Source organism: Dicentrarchus labrax, unplaced genomic scaffold, assembly GCF_905237075.1.
Source record: "Dicentrarchus labrax unplaced genomic scaffold, dlabrax2021, whole genome shotgun sequence".
NCBI classification, from domain to species: Eukaryota; Metazoa; Chordata; class Actinopteri; family Moronidae; genus Dicentrarchus; species Dicentrarchus labrax.
The window spans coordinates 9,962,892-9,987,623 of NW_026136719.1; the positions used below are offsets into that span (position 1 = coordinate 9,962,892).

At 39.9% G+C, this 24,732-nt stretch overlaps 1 protein-coding gene across 3 annotated transcripts in view; it reads right to left on the minus strand.

Annotated features, from left to right (window-relative positions):
- The window catches only part of uacab (uveal autoantigen with coiled-coil domains and ankyrin repeats b), a 43,366-nt gene extending 18,973 nt beyond the window's left edge, over window positions 1-24,393 (minus strand). For 2 of the 3 annotated variants that reach the window (XM_051379622.1, XM_051379620.1), the window contains exons 1-2: window positions 24,156-24,393; window positions 698-828 (exon numbers count right to left, since the gene is read on the minus strand). In XM_051379622.1, the coding sequence (XP_051235582.1) occupies window positions 698-828; window positions 24,156-24,203 (179 nt within the window). In that variant the 5' untranslated portion in view covers window positions 24,204-24,393. Of the gene's footprint in view, window positions 1-697; window positions 829-1,501; window positions 3,053-24,155 lie in introns of those variants that run through there. The other variant, XM_051379621.1, reaches the window with a different exon arrangement.
- Between the last annotated feature and the right edge of the window lie 339 nt (window positions 24,394-24,732).

A 24,732-nucleotide genomic window follows, 5' to 3' on the forward strand; every position in this document is an offset into this window, starting at 1 on the left:
CAGCACAGTGGATCTGATCTGAATTTGCAGGGAGTCATTTCCTGTGGGGACTACACAAACAACCTCTGGCCAATGTGGTCAAGCCTTCAGTGGCCACAGACATTCTTTATACTAACTCCCACACTGACCTCCAGTCAGATGGACACTAAAAGGGACATTTCTGGATTAAGAAAAATGGACACATAATAATATGCAACTGCAATGCCTTTTACATGCTGAGAAGCTCGATTAAGGTTGAAATTATGCATATTTTGGAGGGTGTGGGATTGTTGAAAAAAATGTTTAGGGTCAAGCAGAGAGAATTAGTGATTAGTGATGTTTCTCGAAAAACTATTTTTGAGTGAGACTGACTTAACTGTAAAGGAATAGCTATCTATAGATGCTTAATCTTTGAAACAGGGTCAGGAATTTGTGGTGGGGAGACTACTTTGGAATTTGTGATGCTCAGCATTTTTAGATTTGAATATATTCAGTATGTATGCAGTATGTAAGTACACAAAAGGTTTACCACTGTATATTCTGTATATGTTTAATATTCAATATACAGTTCATGTCTTATTCCTATCAGTTTGTAAAAGTGTATTGTAGAAGTTCACACCTCTTTGACTGCAAACGTTAACATATTGGACATGAATGTGTGTGTCCATGTATAGATATGTGTGTGTGTGTGTGTGTGTGTTTGTCTGTGTTTACTCACGCAGAGCGTCCTTCCACGTCAAGCTTGGTGGGTATGATGCCCTTCTTGCTAAGAACAGCAGCCACTTTGTCCACCTCGCCACGTTCCACCGCCTTCATCAGCCGATCATCATACTTGTTCCAGTCTGTGTTCTGACAATGATGATAGGGAATTATCAGACATGCAGTATGTTTGACAGCATTAAACCACATAGCTAAATCATTCTTTTACTAAATACATACTTAGTTCAACAGCAGAGAGTAATACCTATAATTCCAGTTTTGGAAACATATGCATATGAAACACAAAGTCCATTTTTGACACAAAAACAACAGACATGTTGTTGTGGCAATGTGATTCTTCATTTTGAAGTACAATAATAGACTTCAGTTCATGCACAATGTGCCAAGAATGTGCTGTACCACAATTTCATTAAATCCCACCCATGAGTGATGGCTGCAAAACATGGGAACAGTACTCTTAAGGCTACAAGGAAGCATACTTAAGTGGGATACTTAATACTAGAGGTCAAGATGAACAGAGAACACAAGTTATAACCACAACAGAGAATAAAACACAAGCATTACATACATCATTTTGATAACATGTACAATATACTGTCGTTATGAAGCAGTTAATGAGTCACCAAATTTATCCACCAACGAGAATTGTCCCAGTTGCCCTATTTGCCTCAGGGAGAATTCCTTCACGGCATTAACACTTTGTTAAAGCACAGCTTAAGATGAAAGCATAGGACCAGAAGAACCAGTAACCACAAAAATAGCTTTTGTTGACAAACTGAAATGACTGACAGGGAATACCTACAAAGTGCATGGAGGTGCATTTCAGCCACCGGCTCATCTTCGGTGAGTGGAGCTGGTCCTTGCACCGTGCTACTGAAAAGGTTGCCACTGTTACGGTTTACAAAAACAAAAATGGAGGAAAAAAAAGGATATAAAAAATCCCCTCAGTCTTTCAGTGCACTCAACCAGTGAGTGCAACAAAAATGGACGAGAAGACAAAAGGTGACAGTCTGTACTGCTGTGGAGGTCCTCCTATGGAAGGCTCAACCTCTGGAGTTTCCCCTCACTTGAGGCAAAGAAGTTCATTTGGCAGGATTTTCTAAGCATTCCTGTGTTGCTCATGGCCTCTGCCTGTAAGTTCATCACTGCACAGCAGTTTGGTTGATAGTTAAAGGGAGGAGAAGGAGGAGTAAGAGGAGGAAGGAAAGGAGGTGGAGAAGCAGTAGGACCAGCCCTGCCGGCCCTGGGACCTGCCCTGGCCGGCAACTGCAACTCCTCCTCTGGGGGAAAGTCAGCTCAGCCTGGCTACCTCTCACCTCCCACAAGTGTCTTTCCCTCTGTCCTCGCCTTTATCCTCAAACTGTGTCTTTAACTCAGTCTTCTTTTGTTTTGATAATCTCTCTTCTTCTCTGGACTGGTTTCTGTTTGTAAAAGCTGCAAGCTACTTGCTTATCAAGTAGTAACTAAAGAGCTTCTCTCTTTGCCTCTTCTGTCCTCTATGAGTGGTCTCCAGTGTCTTCACCCCACCAAATGGCAAGTCAGTCAGGCTGAGTGGGGTAAATATGTGAGCTCTCCCAGGTTTAAAATATCACCCCCTCCCTGGTAAACAGCAGCGGTGCAGACAGCCCTGCAGACTGGTTACCTCTTTATTTTTTGACCCTCCAACCTTTCTGTAGTGACTGATAGGAAGACAGGGGCTAAGAATACATTCTGGACATGCCTGCACCATGAGTAATGGCTTTAGTGTCTATCACCACTGCCAGCATGAAACAAGGCCAGCCAAAAAGACCTTGCTTACATTGCCACCCCCCACCATGCTCCCTGCTTGCTTCCATCTGAAAATATTAATGTCAGGGGGGGATTATGGTTTGCACATTTGAAGTGGTCTTGGCACTGACCCTTACAGGACACTACTGGGCCAAAAGCTGCTGTTAACCCATCCATCTAAAGAGGGTGGTGTGGCTCCAAAGCCCCCTGATCCTAGCTGCACGGTAGCAAGGTTAGATGTCAGCCTTTTTACAACCAGCTGTCTGAGACTGCAGCCACACATAAAACTACAAGTACACTGCCTCTTCACTTACACTAAAACCCACATGGTAAACACTGCAGAAGCACAACTTTCCCTTCAATTAGGTAAAACATCACAAGGAAAGAAAAAACAAGGTACAGGGACAGCAATCCGAGGACCTGTTTAATTTACACACTGCATCAGCTCCTCGTGGCCTCGTGTTACTGTCCCCTGCCAGACTGGCGTTAACAGAGCGGCAATGATATCCACAAACATGCAAAAAGACCTCCTCCACATGACATGTCATATGAAGAAGTAGGTGTCAACTTACGAAAGCTGCTCACCCTAGCATAGAGACAAAGGCGCCAAAATGGCAGCAAGCCACGCGGCATACTGTACATCGGTCACGTAAATATCTCACACGGGTGTGCTGGTGTGTGTGTGTGTGTGTGTGTGTGTGTGTGTGTGTGTGGGTGTATTTGTTTGGGAATCTGTTAATGTATTAGTTAATGATATGGCTGTTAGCAAGCAGTAGTCACTCACTACCAAGGAGAGCTGGTCAATAAGGACACAATGAAGTATCATTATGACTTGATGTCATAAAGCGGTTCATTCATTATCGGTGCCTTCATTAGATATTTGATCTCAACTATGCGAGGCTGATATGGTTGCCCGGACAAGTTTTCTGAATATGACGCCAATTCTTTTCACCCAGAGCAGTAAAATGATCTAAAGTTGAATCACGTAACTGTACTGCAGGAAAGATGATGACGATAACACATGACGATATCTAGTTTCATATCATGACGTCAATATGATGTCAATGTATCTTTCGGCTTTACTTTCATATGCTGGAATAGGACCCTGCCAACAATAATGAGAACAAATTCAAGCACATGAATGTGTTTATTTTAAACTAATGAGCACACATTCAAAGATATTTTAAAACAATTTGATATTTTAATTTATTCATCAAATATTTACATCTCTAATTTTTGTAGTTTTAGTTGTACATGTTTATTTAAACCAAAATATTCTACCTCTAAATGGCAGGTGATGCATTTATATTCTTTAACAAAATGTTGCTCTACATTTTTAATAATTTCAAAGTAAGATGCAAATATTTACATTAGATCCTTTCACTTGACTCTGGGAGGCTGTACCTTGGCACAGCGGTGCTTTGAGTTTAATGCTACCATGATCACAATGACTGTGTCTATGCGCTGATGTTTAGAAGGGAATGTCTAATGCTTGCAATAATCGACACCTTAGTTTAGTGTGATTAGCATGCATAACATTTTCTAATGAACAGTAAAAGCAAAGTACGCTCAAGCTTAAGTTGATGAGATTGTCACTTATTTTGCAAGATGATGTTGATGATTTTTAGGGATTTTATTATTATTACAATCCATTAAGTGTAACATGAATGTGTGTACCAAATTTCATGACAATCCATACAATATTTGTTCGGATATTTCATAACCTCCTCTGAGCATCATGAATATCTGATCCAAGGTTTGATATTTCAGACCGCGCTGCTTCTGTGGCCCAAAAAGGAGAGGACCCGCTTAATGCAGAGCAGTAAAAATAATATTTGTGCACAAAGAGGCCAAAAACAACATAAACTGGCTTGGACTAGCAGCATGATGTTGATGCTTAAGTGACATTCGACCCTTGTTGCATGGAACAGAAACAAACACATTACGTAAACTTTCTATTTAAACACAGTGACAAAACATCACCTGACTCTGTGTAAGCCAGGTTAGACCTCTACCTGTCCACACAGATTATTCTGGGTGTTATAGAGACTTTGTTGTCTTCAGTACAAGGTTTTCCATCACTGTCTACAGACTGTAACTCTTTCCAACACCTCAGTTTCCTGCCTCTCTCAGCCCCTGGCCAGACTAATGGGTCTCTGATGTCCTCACAGATGAAATCACCAGCAGAAAATATCTAACTGGTCATCTGATGACAGATTGAAGCCAAGACCAAAACATAAAGCTATACGCCAATATGTTAAGTGATAGTAGTGATATATCCAATGCCAAACTGACATGGTTTCATAAGATTATGACCACGGACCGTGATCCTGATCAGACGAGACATCCGTGAAGAGACGCTACGTCATGAAATGTAAACGTTTGACATTTTATGGACGAAGTGGATACGTATTTGGAAGTGCAGACCTTTTTCTTTATTACCTTAAATTAGGGATGGGTTGACAAAAGGGATGAAAAGGACACTTCACACCCAAGTTGCCTAAAGGACAGATTCAGATCTTTCAGGATCAGGTTCAAAAGTTAACACAATACTTAATACATAGAGGTATTGGTTGCTGAACTCTGCTTGCAGATGTCCATGTTGAACAGATCCAATGTTTACCATGTCTACCACTTTAGTTTAGGCTGATGGGAATGCCGTTAGTTTTCAAGTGTATTTGTTGATAAAGCAAAGCGCTATACAAATAAAAATAATTAACCTGATTGTAGCCCTAGTTTATCCTGAGTGCAGCATGAATGTCTGCACCATATTTAAAGAGAATCAGTACAATAGTAGTTGAGCTGCTAGCATGGCTAATTGAAACGACAATGTTTATGCAAAGATTATGACATTTAAACTACTTCTCAACGGGCACAGTGTTATTATAGGCAGAGAATGGTTGGAACAAAGAAAATATTTGCTTTGTTCAAATACACAAAAGTAGGATAATAGCCATGCAGGGGCAACATTTAATTGATTAGTGGCTAAAATAACCATCATGAAATGTTTTCTTCAATGCTCCTATAATAATCTTAAGTATTAATATTGTGACTTCCACAGACAGTCTTTACAACAGAATTTTATTGCATAATATCCTCTTCGCACAGCTTCTTGCGAGGATGACACTTTGTCTGATAAACGATTTATTTAATTTGATAATTGGTATGAGGTAAACATACCAATACCACACAAAACAATTAACTGACACCAGTTCAAACACACTACAGGTGAAAATCACTTTTTAATACTAAGCACAAACTCTTTACTTCTAGTTTGCGAACAGGCCCAAACACAGACACCAATCATCTGTTTGTATGTTTTCATCATTTATCCTCAGAGATACCTGTTTGTAACATTAAAATAGCTGCAAGCTGTGTGAATAGCTTAGTGACAAGTTGATTTATTGGTGCAATATACCCTGGCATGCTACACTGCCAAAACTCTGCATCAGCGTTAATGAGAACCTTAAGAGCAAGCTCAAGTACCAGAAACTGTGCCACAGAAATCTCCAGAAATTGTGTGAGTCACAGCTGTTACCAATAAAGGGAATTAAATAAATTTACAATGCAGAAAATACACTGCTGGTCAGAGAGGTTACCCGTTAGGAAATATGTGAACAGGAAAGAAAGATGGGGGTATCGTACGAGGGATTGCCTAATAAAACACGTTTTATTTTCAGTCTTTCCTAAAATAACCACTGAACAAAGGATGTCAGCTATTATTAATTCAGCAAGAAACAGTTTTTAAAGGACATGTTTCTGTTGTTGATAAAAACTCCCTACTGCCGCCTTCTCACAATCAGTTGGGTTTTACACCCCCAACCCCCCTAATGTGTGACCACAGACCTGTGCAACTGTCTGGGCATGTAGAGTGTAATTAAATCGCCTCAGGGGCAGAGACAGAAAGGGTTTAGGAGAGAAAGAGAGATAACGTGTAACATGAGTTGTTTAAATGTGTAAAAGAACAAGTGGAGAGGTGAGAAAGTGACAAGATACAACCTGCTTGCATTCAATCTTAAACTGATTCTTCCGAGCAGAGTCCCTCGTGGACCGGGCCGAACCCCCGCTGATGGTTCAGACCAGGTGTTCAAAAGAGAGAGGCACAAGAAGCACTCGCTGCGTATCTGGGTAACTGATAAACACAGGACCACTCTTGCTGGGTAGAGTGTGGACTGGATGTAGGACAGCCAGACCGACACGCCCTCTGGTGGCGGAGCAGAAACATGACAGGTCCACTTCACCAAAGTCTATTTGTATCCTGGGACGCAGGCGAAAAGGTGACCAATGGTCCCTCTTCACTCACAGGACAATCCCTCGTCTCTTTGCACTGTCAGTACTTACAGAATACAGCAGTCAAGTGACTTTATCGTACAAATGATTTTGAAAGCTCAGCACAAATTTATGAGCATTAATTAAAAATCAGGTTTCAGGTTGGTCCCTGAGCCAAACCACGTGCCATCTTCTCTGCAGCTTTGTTGTATCCTGTCAGCTGCAATTATTGTGTAAATACTTGCAGGAATCGCATTCTCATCCTCGGGGAGACGTCACTGCTCTCTGACACTGCAGTGGGAGATGTAGAAAAATCTACAGAAAGCCACTGCTGAAAGTATAAAAGGCTTAGAGGAGAATAATAGTGACAGGGCGGGTGCTTTGATACAATATTTAATCAGAATATTGGATGTTAGGCGACAGCATCTGTGGAAGAAAAAACCCACTAGCAATGGGGCTTTCATGACCTCACAGTTATTGAATATTAACTTAACACAAATCCATCATGTGATTAATGACAGATATCTATAAAAAAACATTAAAGCCTGGGAAACTGTTAATGTCATAATGTTAATTATAAATCTGCCGTCAAAAACTGGTATTTGTATTTATTTGTGGTCGACCGATATGGGTTTTTTCAACTGCAGATGCTAATGCCAATATTTATTAAGTAGTGCTGCCGATGACCAACATATAATGCTGATATCAAAACAAAGAAAATTTCAACCAAATTTCCCCAAAACTTATAGGTGGGAGCGCTAACATCGTTACATACAGCGGGTAAAATAAGTATTGAACACGTCACCATTTTTCTCAGTAAATATATTTCTAAAGGTGCTATTGACATGCAATTTTCACCAGATGTTGGGACCATGCAATCCACACATGCAAAGAAATCAAACCATAGATGTCCATAAATTAAGTTATGTGTAATAATGTGAAATGACACAGGGAAAATTGAACACATGACGAAAGGGAGGTGCAAAAAGGCATGGAAAGCCAAGACACCAGCTGAAATCTATCAGTAATTAGAAAGCAATCTGCCACTTGTCAGTGCAAATTAATATCAGCTGGTTCAGTCCAAACTGATGGCCTATAAAAAGGTGTCTCATCACCAAGGTGTCACACAAGAAACATCTCATGATGGGTAAAACCAAAGAGCTCTTTCAAGACCTTCGCAACCTTATTGTTGCAAAACATACTGATGGCATTGATTACAGAAGGATTTCTAAACTTCTGAATGTTCCAGTGGGCCTGTATGCACACTCACCGCGCAAGACTCCATTGCTGAAGAAAAAGCATGTTGAAGCGGGTTTAAAGTTTGCTGCACAACATTTAGACAAGCCTGTGAAATACTGGGAGAATATAGTCTGGTCAGATGAGACCAAAATTCAACTCTTTGGATGCCATAATACACAGCATGTTTGGAGGTCAAATGGCACTGCACATCACCCCAAAAACCCCATACCAACAGTAAAGTTTTGAGGTGGGAACATCATGGTGTGGGGCTGTTTTTCAGCATACGGCACTGGCAAATTTCATATAATTGAAGGAAGGATGAATGGAAAATTGTACCGAGACATTCTTGATAAAAATCTGCCATCTACCAGGATGATAGAATAGAATGCCTTTATTGTCACTGTACACATGTACGATGAGATTAAAAAGCCAACTCCAACAGCAGTGCAAACAGTTGTAAAGAATAAAAAATATATACAATGTAAACGTATTACATAAAGTAATAGTTCAAAAAAGGGAGGTAAGGTGCACAGTCCTGAGGAGTATGTACATTTGCAAAATAAATACGGTGCTATATACAGTGTTAAGTGTGTGTATGTATGTGTGTATGTGTGTGTATATATATATATAACCCATTTTGTTATGGAATATTGCACATTGTATGGTATTGCACAGTAGGTAAGGTTTTTTAACAGTGTTTAATAGTGACTGAAGAGAGTCCAGGGGTTGGGGTGGTTGGACTATGAGAGCAGTGTATGTGAGAGTTCAGGGTGGTTATTGCTTTTGGGAAGAAGCTGTTTTTGAGTCTGTTTGTTTTTAATGCACCTGTAGTGCCTCCCTGAGGGCAACAGGTCAAACAGGTCAAAGCCAGGGTGGGAGCTGTCTTTGGTAATGGTTTTAGCACTGTTGAGGCAGTGGGAGGTGTAAATGTCCATCAGGGAGGAGAGAGGGCAGCCAATTATCTTCTGTGCTGCCTTTACAACTATCTGGAGCCTCTCCCTGTCTGCAACGGTGGAGCTGCCGTACCATACTGTGATACAGTATGTCAGCAGGCTCTCGATGGCTGAGTGGTAGAAGGATTAGGATGAAACGAGGGTGGACATTTCAACAAGACAATGATCCCAAACACACAGCCAAGGAAACTCTCAATTGCTTTCAGAGAAAGAAAATAAAGCTGCTAGAATGGCCCGGCCAATCACCTGACTTCAATCCAATAGAAAATCTATAGAAAGAACTAAAGATCAGAGTTCATAGAAGAGGCCCACGGAAACTTCAAGATTTGTTTGTGCAGAAGAATGGGCCAAAATCACACCTGAGCAATGCATGCGACTAGTTTCTCCATACAGGAGGCGGCTTGAAGCTGTCATTACCAACAAAGGCTTTTGTACAAAGTATTAAATAAATTTCAGTAAGCGTGTTCAATACTTTTTCTCTGTGTTATTCCATTTTATAACACTTAACTTTAATTTCTGAAATGATCTATTTTGGTTTATTTGCATGTGTGGATTGCATGGGTTGTTACCGACATCTGGTGAAAATTTCATGACAATAGCACCTTTTAGAAATATATTTACTGAGAAAAATGGTGACGTGTTCAATACGTATTTTACCCGCTGTATCAGTCTAACTATTTATAATATCTGAATTAAGCTTGAGCCTGCTGAAACCACAGTAAAACCCATGTGGCAAAGTGGATTACTGAATGTTTCCCGGTGAGTCTCTTAAGATATCCTCACTTGGGTTCCCCGAAGATCCAAAATATGAGACCAGTCCCTCCAGCTGCTGGTTTTAGATGACTTATGACCCAGAGGCCAAAGCTGTTCCTTGCTATTTTCTTCTACTTCCGACACCCTCTGCCAGGGCAGGAGATCAGCTCTCCAGTTGCCCAAACCCTGTGAACTTTGCCCCTGCAAACTCCCCACTACAGACGGTCTCAACAGGATCATGAAAAACAGGAAGGCCGTAATATAGTTTCTGAAAGACAATAGTGTCTTTCATGACAGATGTATCAAACCACTATCAGCTGATAATATCTAAAAAATAAAAAAAGAGAAAAACAACCTTAATAACACTCAGGTAATGCTTTCTTATCTCAACTGCCGTTATCCCAAATGGATTTGGAGGATTATACTATGCCCCTAATGTGTTTTTTAGACCTTTAAAGCTTATTGAAGAATTGTGTCAGGTTCCTAAAAAATAAGTTTTATCACAAAAGGGAGAAAACCTATGTGTCTTCAAAGAGAGCTTCAAGGGGGACAGGTTGCAATTATGCTAAATGGTTTGTAAGTGCACTGCATGTTTATGAAGTCAATCATGTATTTCATGACAGGAAGATTAGGTTGAAATTTTAGAATATTAACAACCATCAATGTGAATGAAGCATATAATCTATTTCTCAGTGTATTGGAAACACGCAAGTTACATTGAAAAAAGCAGATAAGATCCCACTTTCATTTGTATCTTTATGTTCCTTAAAAATAAAGGATTTAATATAATATAAGATACCACTTAAATTACTCAAAATAATTCATGGTTCCCAAATGTGAAAATTTGAAAAGAATTTCAAAACTATAAGAACAAAAATTGCTGGAATTATTATGAAGGCATCAGTTCTGTAGCTTTTGTAGGGGGTTAAAATGTAATTTCCCTGTAAAACGTCAGCAGCTTAGCTGACGCATTTTAATAGCCATCATTGAAATAACAATGTCCCGAAGCAGGGGAATTAAAAACAAGCAGGGTTATGGGCTTTGGCTGTAGATGCCTGCTGCTGGTGTGGCTGATATTATTCCAGCTGGTCTGATGATGTGGAGAAGAAAGGGAAAAAAAACAGGGCTGACAGAGAGCTGGGGGCTATGAAATGAAATGATTTCCAATCAGCTAGTAAGGAACGATTTAGGTCAATAATGCAGAAACATTACAGTAAATTTACAAGGTAGTGACTTTCTTAAAGAGCCACTATATAAAAAAAAACACTTAAGATTAGCATTTTCAGTGCCATGTGAAACAATAAGGGAATACACACTGGGGAGAAAGGGGAAACAGACACAGACAGGCAGATCGTCTATGACCATGTTTGTAAATGTGACAGTGGGACTTAAATTTTATGTAGCTGAAGGGAGTATTGTGAAGAATAAAGGCAGTTGTTTTAATCTCACCTCACAGAAATATGAGACAATATAAGGGGAAACACCACAGGAGTCTTTTGTCTTACATGCCCATATTTGGTTGAGGAGATCTTGGGGCATGCTGGTACTTGGGCACAAATACTGGTGATGAAGCTTGTTTGGCCAGCACTTACAAGTCTACACACACACAGGCAGGATGAGGAATGTGGCTGGAGGGATGGTCAAATGGACTACGCTTCGTAACAACATGCACATAAAACACCATTTTGACAGATTCGTGGAATGTATTGGACAACGGTTGCTCAGCGCCGTAATCTAACATTCACTGGTATGTGGTAACGAATCACTTTAGTCTGAGGATACAAAATGTATAGAGCCACTATACAATATCCCACCAGCTATGCAACAAACACCGAAATTCCACCTGAGAAATCTTATATGTAAAGACCTCTGAAGACTAAACTAAACCTATGTAAAGAAATACATTAATTTAATCGAAATAAAAAAAATAATCTAAGTGTAGAAATTATATTTGAGCTGCTGGAGAGAATCTGGGAAAACAATTCAATTCCAGAAAACAACAGTTCACTCCCATTTTGCAGGATAAAGATCAGGGAGGTACAGAGCAGGTAGTAACCTGCCCCTTCGACACGTCAAATACTCCACCTCTTCTTTATTATGAGTAAGCAGCTCTTCCTGGAAAAGTCTCTTTCTACATCTCAATATATTTGTGGACATCACCATCGATACAGACTACCAATCAAACCAATTAAAAAACAGATATATACAAACTGTATGTTATTTTTTAACAAAGGTCTACTTCTAAGCATGCATGATCATATCAGTATCATTGTTGCCTGGCTCAGGTTAAACCCTTTGTCAGAGTAGGGCGGGTCATGACTTTGCTATCCTGGGGAAAAAATGTCAAACAGGACACTGCTGGGAATAAATTCTGTGGTATTGGATTGTTGCACAGACATGTGTACTTGCCAATACCCGAGAATTTCACATCTATAAATGTCTGCCAAAAAGTTCTCAAACACAAACCTACACTAAAACACTGAAAAATGTCAGATTTGTCTGGTTATTCAGGGATAACCTTTAGCCTGTAGTGTACACGGAAGCCAACTGTGTTGTTGAGAACAAAGGTACTAATTGGCTCCACCACCTTATCTCTTAAAGGGATCCAATACTTCGGTATTCTGTGGTATTCTAAATATCACAGGAAGAAGAACATGTCGAAGACGGCGACTGTGCAGCTGTACAGGTGATTTACTCGCACAGTATCCGTCGTTAACTCTCTGCTCTGTCTCTGCGCTGTGTGTGTGTGTGTGTGTGTGTGTGTGTGTGTGTGTGTGTGTGTGTGTGTGTGTGCAGTGAAACACTGTTGTGGGTGGGGCTGAGCTGCTGCTCTGAGGAGAGACAGAGAGCGGTGGAGGCGCACACTCACCACGCAACAAAGGCCCTGAAAAAGCAAATAAGAGTAATTTATTCATGTAGTCCGCACAAAAGATGCACAGATGAGGAAAATAAATACTCAGCTGAATCCAGTTTATTCAGGTAACTCAGGTAAAGGCTGCACTGAAGCAACGAACTCTGCAGATCACAAGGAGAGATATTTCCTCTAGACGGCTACAAGACAAGATCGACAAGATCAAAAAAGATTACAGAGAGTTTGTTAGGCTGTTTTATAGCCTACTTTGTTTATTAGTCATTCAGTATATGTATAAAATGGGTTTTTATAGTCGTAATATATGAATTATAAAAAACATTAAGGAACAGCTTGCAGGCAGTTTTTTTCTTAGTGCAATGCAGAGCTATTCACCTGTATTCTTAAGGAAAATACAAGTATTGGATTGGGAGTATCAGCAGATATTAAATTAGTAATCAGGGGCAAAAAAACTTCATTGGGGCATTTTTACCGTGGTATCGAATTGGTATCGAGAATCGTGGACTTTCACTGGTATTGGTATCGACTACAAAGACTCTGGTAGCGTGTCTCTTTCAGCAGAGGGCACTGTGATTTTCACAAGAAGTATCAAAACTGCCCAAAAGTTTTGCTGCCTTCAAATTTCTGCTCTTAATCTCTAATCTGCAGAGAGACAGAAACATACAAACACACACTGAGCACAGTTTGATGAGGCTTAGTCTGAGCCATTTCACAGCAGCTTGTCCCTCATCAGCAGAATCTTTGTGCTCCTGATGCTCAGCATGCTTGACTGTATGTGTGTGTGTGCATGTGTGTGTGCGTGTGTCAGCTGCAGCCCACCCAAATTCAGTCAAAAAGCTCAGCCCCCTGCCCCCCCAAAACACTGGTAATCTCTCCATCACTAACCCAACACACACACACAGACAGAGTTTATATTACACATATTCTGCCAACTGTATGGACCCCTCTCACTAACACACATGACAAACAAACAAGTTACAAACAAAAGACATGCATGCACATTACCACTATGCAAACAATTATGCTTTCTTTTCCAGGCAGGCAGTCACTGTCGCAGCATGGGAACGCAGATGGGGGGGGGACACTGCTGAGATGACCTCATGCCTTCCCCCATGGAGCCAGACATTAATCCTAAAAACACAGACCGTCACGCTACCACCTACCCTACAGCCAACACAACATCCAGCCTTATACAAACTTCTGCTGATCCTGTCTGAGAGTTTGCCTCCTACAGTGAATATAAGTTGAATGCTATGTGAACAAATACAATAAGAAAAATACAAACAGAGAAAGAGTGGAGATCTCAGTCGGTGCTGTCGTCAAAGCAATATATCAACTACTACTGGACAATCATGAAATTTGATATGGGTATTCATGGTCCCATAATCACTTTGCTAACCCCCAGAGTTTTCCAAAGAGCCACCATCTGGCCACAGGTTTTTACTGCTTACTTTCCACTGCAAAGTTTCTGCTGAATGCTCTCTATCACAGTGAATGAAACATCCAAAATCCACGATAGAACCAGAGCGACCAGGTGTCTCCAAAAATTCAGGACTGTCTCAAATTACAAGCAGTCGTCCTGAATCGTGTCCCGTTTGTCTAGAAAATTATACAGTTATTAGATGTGAATGAGCTTAAACGAGAGCTGTCTGTATGCTGAGGCTCGACTTGAGACTTGAAGGCAAAAATGCTGAGGAGACCTGACTTGGTGACACAGTAATATGGAAAACTGCTGCACTGAACTATTGTGTATATTGCAGTGCTGCCAACTTGTCATGAATAAAAGACTATAAATTCAAATGACAGAACCTTTTCATTAAATCAAATTAATACGTTAAATCAATTAGTCTACATCAGTTACAGTCGGTCAATAGATTTTTATTCTCTGAATCTGTGAAAATATTCTCATCAATTAAATTCTGTTATTGCACTGATACAGCTATCATAAAAACAGATTGTTGATGTCATTCGACCTGTTTTAAACCAGATGACAGAGAGTGCAGCCGCCACTGTTGGAGGAATAATATCTAAAAGAATGTCTAAGCTCCTGCAGCTCAATGACAATCTTAGCTGCTGAAAAGACATTTAAAATGACTGTACCACATCTGTCACCTGTCTGTAATGGTCCATACATCTTGTAAATACAGCAGAATATGCACCCATGTGACCACACCAAACCCCCAACTCCTCAGTGCCGAATTTCACCCATTCTCATCTGTTCACTCTGACTCTCACTCTTTTATCACAGAGTAAATGAAAGAATGTGAACACAGTTATTGTGCAGACTATCACTGAAACATGATATGGCCTGATCATGTACGATCAGTCTAGTGCTGCAGTGGCGATATCAGTGGGTGATATCTGATGTTAAACCATGAAATGCTCTGCTGTAAGGCAGCTATAGTTGGACTCCCATTAACCACTTTGGTCAAGGAGTAAAACAAGCTTCACTGAGCACATTCATGCTCCCCAGAGGTTGATCCATTTGCATTTTTGACACTTTCCTCTTGCAGTACCACCGGGCCAAAATGTGAACTTTGCAAACAAGATAGAATAAACCCTTGTGAGATATAAACCCATTAATGATAACATGGTTTTTCTCCTTTTTTCTATCCTTGTGGCATTTAATTAACATTGCAGCCTCTATGAGCCACATGTGAGCTTTAAACTGTTTAAATGTATTAACACCAAGACATAATTTGCTATGTCATCCCATTTGCAAGCCAGTAGTTTCTCTTTACTGCCACTGTTTGGTTCACTAGTTTTGATGAAGTGACTGCTGCCAATCCAGTCAATGCAATGTGTAAACTCATCTGAAACCTCAGATTAAACCTCCCTTCAGAGCAGAAGTTGAAATAAGTTGGCGTACATCTCATACAATGGTATAAAAGGACAACATGGCTGGATAAGTTATTCTGGGTAATGACATTTCAGAGATGAAATCCTTAGCTTCTGTGCCATAAAGAGACAACAGAGCAATTTTCTAACTGTACAGTTCACTGATGTGGATGAATGGGAAAAAGGTTTTGAATGACAAAATTGGGTACTGTGACACCCCTTGTATTCATTTGTGACAGCAGTCTTTGCTCCATTGTATAGCATGAACATCTTCCTGACAGGTCAGCAAACAGACTAGTAATTTAGTCTGACAGGCGCTTGTCAGGGGAGATTTTTACAGCCTGACCTAGGATTAACTCAGATGAAACATTCTGGTCTATATGAACTCAAACCCATAAGGCAAACAAAACACACACTTTGAAAAGGGAGGGAGGGAGTAAAAGAGGATTTTTAAAATCCAAAACCTTCTCACCCCCACCAACTGAGGGGTAAGAATGCCTGCTGGGCGTCTCCAAGTTGGAGCCTAAACCTGCTCAAGGAGGCTTCTACTTGATAATGTTCAGCAGGTACTCGGGGGCCTTAAAGACTGCTCAACAGCTTGAGAAAGATTCCTCAGGGGTTTATGAGGCTGCAAAGCATACAAGTTCCCACACTAGGGTGATGTTTATTATTATAAAAATCAACAAACTTCTCATCTTTCTTCATATTGCAGTTTTGAAAATACTGACTCTGCTAGTTCTCTGATTATGTGAAAGAAACCTTAAATGTAGTGGAAACTAATCACTGCTATGGCTAAATTTAATGCTCAATTTAAAAGCATCTCAAAAAGATGACGCTTTCTGTCAGCCCGACACAACAATGGCATCTACTTGCTGATAGAATATACTGCGTGCTTTACTGTACTTTTCCAACAGGATGTAAAGGGATAACTAGAAGCAAGCAGTTTACACTCCTGGGGGTTGAAATCACAGCAGTAGACCATTAGAGGACTGTCTAAAGAACCACGGTGGCCCACCCATTTTAAAAGCCTCAGCATGTGATAGCAAGCAAGTGGGAGATGGAACAAAATCATGCTTTCACAATGGTTTCAGTTCTGATGACGCACAAATAAATAAATAAATAAAAAAACAACATGTGTGGGGCCTGAGGTTCAGTTAGATTTTATCAATTCCGATTTGGCCTTTGATTGTAGTTCTTCTGGTATCCTGGTTTGGGTTCTTGGTATATTACTTTAAAAAATAAATATAAAAAAAAAAATGTATAAGCAGATCCTGGCTGAAATAGAAAACCAAATGCTGATTCTGGATCATTATGACTATGATTGGAGATAATAAAAATGCTACTGGAAATATGAATATTGTGAGCACTACACTGTAGCCCAACCGGTATTACAATGTAGTGTACTTTACAATACTGTGGCAAGCAGCACAGAGTAAGAAAGAAGAAGAAGCTCTTAGAATTGGCTGATAATGTACATGTTAAATTATTTGACGTGCCAAAGAACTGTTTTTAAGAAAGAAGCTTACTGAGGACCTTTGCATAGTCATAACGGTTTCCATTCCAGCTCAAAAACTGACGGTATCGGCAGTAATCAGTAATCTGTACATTTTCCCCTCTGAAATCAGTATCAGTCTCATATGAGACTTATGTATTATTTTAACAATGCTTAAAATGCAAAGAACACATTAAAACACACTTTGCAACTCACTGTCTTGTTACAAACACTTACTTGGGGGATGGGGTTGATTAAATGAAAGCACCATTCAACAAAAATGCCAAATTTTGACTGTGGACTACGCAAAAAATGGGTGTCACACTATGTATTGTTTATAAAATTGTAAAATTTAGACTCAGTTATCGATATACAAATCCTCTAGTAGAAATTTGAAAAAATATGTTTGAACTTCAAGTTTCAACTTCCTACCACATGACACTAAAGGTATTATTCTACTACACTTTAGCATTCAACAACTGAGAGAACTGAGATCTGTAAGAACAAATTTGTGTTGAGCTCATCTGGAGACTATTTCAGCAATTTCATAATCTTATCAGTAAATACAAAGTCACAACTAAAACAGCAGATAGTAACCACTGCCAGAGGGTTGTGCCATCATGCTCCCTTCTCCCAGGCCCATCCCCACCCTCCCTTTTTTAAGCAACATAGAAGAAAGATAAGGTTGGATCAGGAGCGCAAAGAAAGAGAAAACATGCCGGCATACACCAAACTCCCCTTACAAATGGAAGTCCAACACCTTGACTTCTGAAACTATAAAAGTGGATGATAAAAGAGCCTTAAGAAAGGTTATGTAAGAAATAATAACAAGCCTGATATATAAATTGATATTAGAGTGAGGCCTAATATATATGAGTAGCAGCAATACCAATTAATTTCTGTTCAGTCTATTTCTAATATAGATTTAATGCATAGCCCTGCTGCCATTGAGGCTGTGAGTCACACATGCAATACAACCAACAATCGAGCACAAAGCTACCTGAAGAGGAGGGGAGGCTATAGGAGAGGCAACAAATACCTCAGTGAATGCTTTATCCTTGATTTACTCCCTTTCATTACACTCTGCTGTGTCTTTGTCTGTGGGAAGGTTCTCATTACAGTAGTCGAGTGTTCAACCCGTCACTGATGACAGCTTTCCAGACCAAATGACTGACTTTCATAAGCAACCTTGGTTTGCAGTTGAAACTGTGTCCAAACTAGATAACAGGGGTTTTATACAGAATATAGACAAGCCCAAACGTCACTCTGTCTACTCAGACCAAAACAACAGACTTAGAGTTACAGCAACTTTCTGACTGAGTGCAGCTCAGCACCATAAAATATACCAGCTGCCCAACAGTCCTCACTACTAATTTACCAAAAGGCAGCAAGGACACTTTACCGTACTGTAAAAGAGCTGTATGCTACAATACACTGTTTGAGGGAGAAGCAGTAAGGAAAACAATTAACCTCCTTCTTACAACAAACTAACTGTCCTTCACCTCGATGAGCCAGGTTCAAATAACCTTCCCTGTTGTGGCCCTGAGCAAGAAATTAGATCCCTGTTTACTTCAGAGGTAGTTCTTATAAGGCTCTTTATAATGGTTGGCAGTGCTGTTCTCCAGCAGTGCTAATCCTTTACTCTCAACTTCACTGAGGTATGCAACAAAAGAAATGGAACAATAAAACTCAAGTTACGGAAAGAAGGATTCCTGATTATTTTCCCACAATAATAACACAGTCATAATGCAATCATGGCAGAAATATGAGTAAGCTGGATCGTTGGATACACCATTCTTAAAAAGTTAATGTGATTACGCTCAGTGACAAAGCGAGAACGGTCGCTGTAAAATATGTGAAATATTTAGTTGCATTTTTGATGTTATCACCTTAATCCTTAATCCAATTATGTGTCCGTTTCAGACTTTCCAATGGTCTGGCAAAAAGAAATTTAAAGCAAGTGAGAGCTCCATCTCCAACATAACAAAGCACTTAGTGCAACATAATAAAGTAATGGACCCAGCTGTAGATATAACGCCCAACAATCACAATCTCGGTCTCCAACTCAAGTAAAAACATGCAAAACAGTCAAAATTAAATTTGCATATGAAACAACAGAAAATATATTCTTCTTTATTCTACATTTTTACCAACAAGAACAACAATGTAGCCATCGTTCATGACAAATTACTGTTCGTAGCAGCCTAAATATTCTTCATTTAACTTCCTTCTTGTATTTGAATATTACAAGACTTGGAAACAGGATTTGTGACAAACCGTCAGATGTAAGTCACATGGCAACAAGCCAAAGATATTCTGCCGGTTCGAGTCTTCACTCAGGTACAAACACTCTTGATGCTACAAACTTAACTTCCTGCTCTTCAAGCAGTGCTCCAGAGGGTATCTGTAACTCATTCTTGCCCCTTTTCTTCCTGTAAAAAGAACAATTTAGAGCAAAGTTGTTCTCCAACATCTGCACATATGACGGGAAACTGACGCTGTTATGTAATCTGGAGAGGCATCTTTGGCGATGAAACACAGGAATATAAAATCAATTTAATCAGAACAATGCTCTTCTTTGACCATCGGTCAGATTATTATGTGTGAGATTCGAGATGTTTATCGTCAGCTGGCATAATTGAGAGTTGGTTTTTTTGCACCACAGGGAGTGCTGCACACACTCCAACATGTCTTTGATGATTAACCCAAATGCCAGCCGTCCATATGGGGTGTGGCACTGAATAACTTTCATTTCCAACCACTTCAAATCACACACACAAAGACACACACACGTTACTCACAAGTGCTTACATTCAGTGTTACTCAACAAAAACGCATTGCGTGTGTCCTCAAGGTATAATGAAGTTGTTCAGTGCGTTTCCTCTCACATATTTTATTTATCTTTCAAGGTGAAATCCTTTTTTAAAATATGTGTGGATCTACAACTGGATCCGGACCTGTTCCTTGGACCATAGCTTTACTTCATTCAGAGTACACCCCAACAATAGACACAAACACGGCGAATCAATACTGCACAGAGAATCGATCCTGCTGAACATTTCATGACAGAACTGCGTGTTCATGTTCCAGCAAGCAAGAATGTAACGAAAGCTCTCGAGAGTCTTATCTTGGGAAAGGAGAAATATATTCTGAAATGACATAACACAAGCCTCGCAGAGCCAGACCACAGTTTTGCTTCTCATTGTGGTCTGGCAAGGCCACGGATGAATTTGCCACAGAAAGACCTCATTTCACGCCGGCTGCAGGATAGATGATCGACTGATACAGCGCTTCCTTCGCTGAGACAACAGCAGCTCATTTGGTAGATAGAGTGGTTTTAGTGTATTTTGGCCATACACACAAAACCCAGTGGAGTTCCCCAACTGACACAGCAGATGTTTGCTGTGACAACAAGCTGTGACTGTGTGTGACAGCCCAGATTAATCTCAAAACTAACCAGGAAATCCAGTTTCTTTTATTTTTACTCCACAAAGCTCTCCTGTCAGCTCCTGTCTCTGTGAGATAGAAACTCTGAATAACTGCCAATTTTGTGCTATCGCTGAAACATTTTCAACATACTTGCTTCGGAAATCTGAGTTTGGAGAATGTTAGTCCAATCGGAGTCAGTTATTTGATCTTAATCTTGTGGAGCGCATTCTTATCTCAAACATTTTCTTTTGCTTTCTGTTCTATTAGTTTTTATGTTGATAAGAATCTTCTTGAATGTCAATTTAATTTTCAACAAAAGCATTATTTTATCATATGACTTTATCGCCACAATCTATTACTTCTCAAAAAATAATACTTGAACATGAAAGCCTTGTTTTTGTGCGATTTGTGGCTAAGTGAACAATAAATAAGGAAACTTATACTGCTATTTTTATAATCAATCAAATCTTTTTTTAATAAAGAAGATTCTGGTTCCAGCTTCTCTAATGTGTATCATTGTATACTGAATATCTGAAGGTTTTAGACTGTTGCACAGACCTTGAGCTATTTCAAGGAGTGTTTTATACATGAAACAGATTCATCAATAATTAAAATAGTCATTAGTTGCAGCCCTCGTCATACATTTCTACAAGGAGTTTAAAACTGGTTATAAGTTAGAGCCTCAGTTTAATCCTGATGCCTCTATTTGACCTACATCAGAACACGAGACCGGTGAGTGATCGGTGAGAAGATTGTCTGTTTCTTTGTGGTTATTATTAAGGTCAAATTAGAGTCAGATTCCCCTTGAAATCCATTAAACGACACGGTGGAAACATTACTGCTTTTGTCCACAGGGGGCTGCCAGAATCAACACAAAATTAAAGTTCCTTGTTGCTGCTTTAAAAATATCTTGAATAACTTTCTTTTTGGAAGTGTGTATGGCAATTATACTGACAATGCTGGCCATGAGGAGTCTTGTAATTAATCACTTAATCAGTCTCTTGTGTAGTGTGTAGTTTTTCTGTTGAGCCCTAAATGGTGCAAACTTGAGCCAAAACTACAGACCTCATCCTGCCTTTAATCTACAGCTGGTATTGAGGGAATGCCTTTAGCATTTTACATCCTGTTCACCTTGATTTCAGTTTTGTTTTCCAGCTACCTTAAATGGTTTAGTAGCATAGTTAGTATTCCTATGCTAAAATAAGTTCTTGTCAACTTGATAGGCCAACCTGATACCCGGAGAATAATGGACAATAACATAAGACAAGTATCCCTTACAGACAATGCCAAGTAAATCCATAAATTCTGACTCGAGATAAGAGGATAATACATTTACAGTGAGTGGAAGAGGATACTGGTTCCTCCACTGATTTGCTTTCTCTGGCCAGTTACTGTTTGTTCACATATTAAAAGCAAGTTTCCCTTGAATTCCCCCTGGCCTCTCCCACTTGGTACAGGGAGAAGTGTTTTTCTTAATTATTAGTCACCCCACCAGGAAAGAGTGAACGAGTTCACCTCCCAGGCATTGTGCACAAATGAAGGACGCATGCATCTAAAACATGTTCAATTAGACTCAGCGCTGTCACTCCAACGCAGTGTTGACTGATAGGGTTTATTTATGTTTTATGAACATCAAAGGCTTCTGGATGGACCTGAACCAGGTGGTGATGATTGGATATGAAATGAATGATAACTATGCATTTAGCGCACAAATCAGAAGTGAGGTACAGCACCGCCTTTAAGATACATTTAAAATGAGCTGCCATCGATCAGTTTTTTTTTTTGCTTTGGTATCTGGATACACGGAGTAATGCGGTGGGAATGTTATGAAATCATCACTCAGACCTGTGTAAATGTCATGTTTGTTTCTTCAACACAGCTTCCCTTCAGCTTTTCCTCGGGCTTTTAACAAAGTGCTCCGGGCCAAAAAAACCAAAAAACACTTTGCTTGAATTTTAAATGATTGTCCCAGCTTTGGACTGCAGGGGCGAGACAACTATAAATGTGACTACAATACCATTTCATTCCTGAAAGACTTTTTTTTCCCTCCTCCGCCTCCCTTTAAAAAAAAAAAAAAAAAAGGGCCCTGATAGTTTACCACACACAGCTCCTCTGGCTTTGTGCCTTTCTCATGGTAATTGCTGGGAGCTGAAAACAGAGCACAGTGCCAAACACCCACTGCATGTTGAACTGTGCAGAATTGAAATGACTGTCTAAGAAGTGAACTTTAGAGGCGATTGTTGGATGGTGAGGAATTATATTACATATTATTCTATGTTATTCATGCAGTATACGCCTTGGCTGTAACACATGCAGACTTAACCCGAGAACAAAATCACTAACATTCCTGGAGGGACTTATGGTGTCTCCACGGTGCCACAGAGCCTCAATGGCTAATTGCAACAAATCCAATAGAAGTGTGAAGCTTTGATGTAATATTTTTTTATACATGCCTTCTGTATTTTGCTGCAGGAGTGGCTCGTTTCTTTATAGGTATACACTCAGATGCCAGTTTATTAGGTACACCAAGCTAAAACCAGCATATAACAGCAGCCCTGCAATACATCTGACCTTCGCTGTTCAGTTTTGAGGTGTTGATTCAGCTTTTTGTTCATTTTTGAGGCTGTAGAGTGGAAAAGATTAGCTGATTAATCAGTTAGTTAACTGATTAAGTAGTGTTTTTATAATTGATCTATTATTTTAGTCTTTTTTTTTGCAAATGCCATTTATTCTTTGGTTTCAGCTTCTCAAATGTGAGGATTTGCTGCTTTTCTTTGTCATATATGACAGAAAAGTGATTCTGGATAAAAACTAGGGCATATTGTGATTAGTTTGACAGATTATTATGATATTATGTTTGCGATATGATTCATGATTAAGAGGAATGATCTTTTTTGCATCACAAATTTAACTTTCACTGACATAAAGATTTAAAATCATTAATCAATCGAGGTCTGTAGTAGGAAACAAACATGTTTTCTGACATCTAGAGGTTTGTAGGCCAAAGCATCTCTGCAGCAATACTGTATAGTCACATATTTTACTTTTATCAACTTGCACTTGGCCATATTGCAAATATACTAAACACAATATGGCCAAGTGCAAAACCATGTTCACATTTTACAAGCAAAACAAACAATCCAGCTTACTCAATAATAAAAATAACCATTTATTGCAACTACTATTTGTGGTGTTACCCAATATTTATCTAATCTACCCTTACTCGTAACACTTGAACACACCACCAAGGTTCAAAATCAATAACTTCTCTCACAATTTGTTGGTGCATTCAAGAAGTCTACATTTGAAAACCACCCCCACTCTCCTGCAGCAGCTTCTGGAGGGTCGTGAGGTTATTCCCAGTCACAAAAGGAAAAAACCTCGGTCACAAAAACTCGGTGATAACATCCAAGACAACAGGCACTTTTTTTGGTGCGCACTGATTTGCGGAGCTTTTCTTCCTGTGACCGCGCTTTGTGAGCAACAACAACGCAGTCAGCTTACAGATTTAGGCCAGATCATAAAAAATAAAAAAACCCTGAACCCTGAAGGTGCATGCAGGGTAATAAAACTGTGTCAGGCCACATCCACCGCTCGCTCACAAGGCTGCAGGTGCTCAAAGTTGCTGGCGGTGAGTTTTCCAGCCACCGCCGCCGTGGGAACAACACCGAGGTTAATGTGGTTGTGGAGGGACAGGAGGTCAGGGTTACAAACAATGAGCAACCCCCGGTGATAAAACACAACGCTCAGCATCAATGCAATGGCAGCAGACGGGGAATATGAGCACTAAAACAAACCTTTCAATACATGGGGGGGAAAAAACACCCCACACCAGTATCCAACTTACTGTGATGGTGACTTCGTGCTTTTTCAACCGATACTTGAGGCTCTTCATCCTGTAACGAGTCGGTTCCCGGTGTTAAAACGTTCCTTTTTGTTGAATAAGTTCATCAATAGTACAAAAAGTTTACAGGAAAGTTCAGACGTAAAGTTTTATCAGATCCCTCCTATTTTTTTTTTTTTTTTTCCCTTTACGGAGCGAGTTTCACCTGACGCCTAACCGCACACTGTACTCTGCTGCTTTTTGATTGACAGCCCGTTGAGCCAATCGAACGGAACCCGGTTTACTTTTCAACCAATCGGCTGCGGCGGAGGGGGCGGGACTTCCTTGCTAAAGTGTCTCTGGGAGAAGTTTGGAGACATCCTGGGACAGGGGGGCAGGAAAAAAAAAACCCTGGCGTGACGTCAGGTTTACCTGAAGCTACAAACACCTGGAAACCTGTAAACATGGTACACAACTCTTAATTATGTGTTATTTACTGGGCTGTTTACCTAACTTGAATCAACACCTGCAGTGGAGATTATTTTTAACGACTACCCCCAAACTGTTTGTTACCTGGTTACCTGTGTGTTTTTGTGTCACC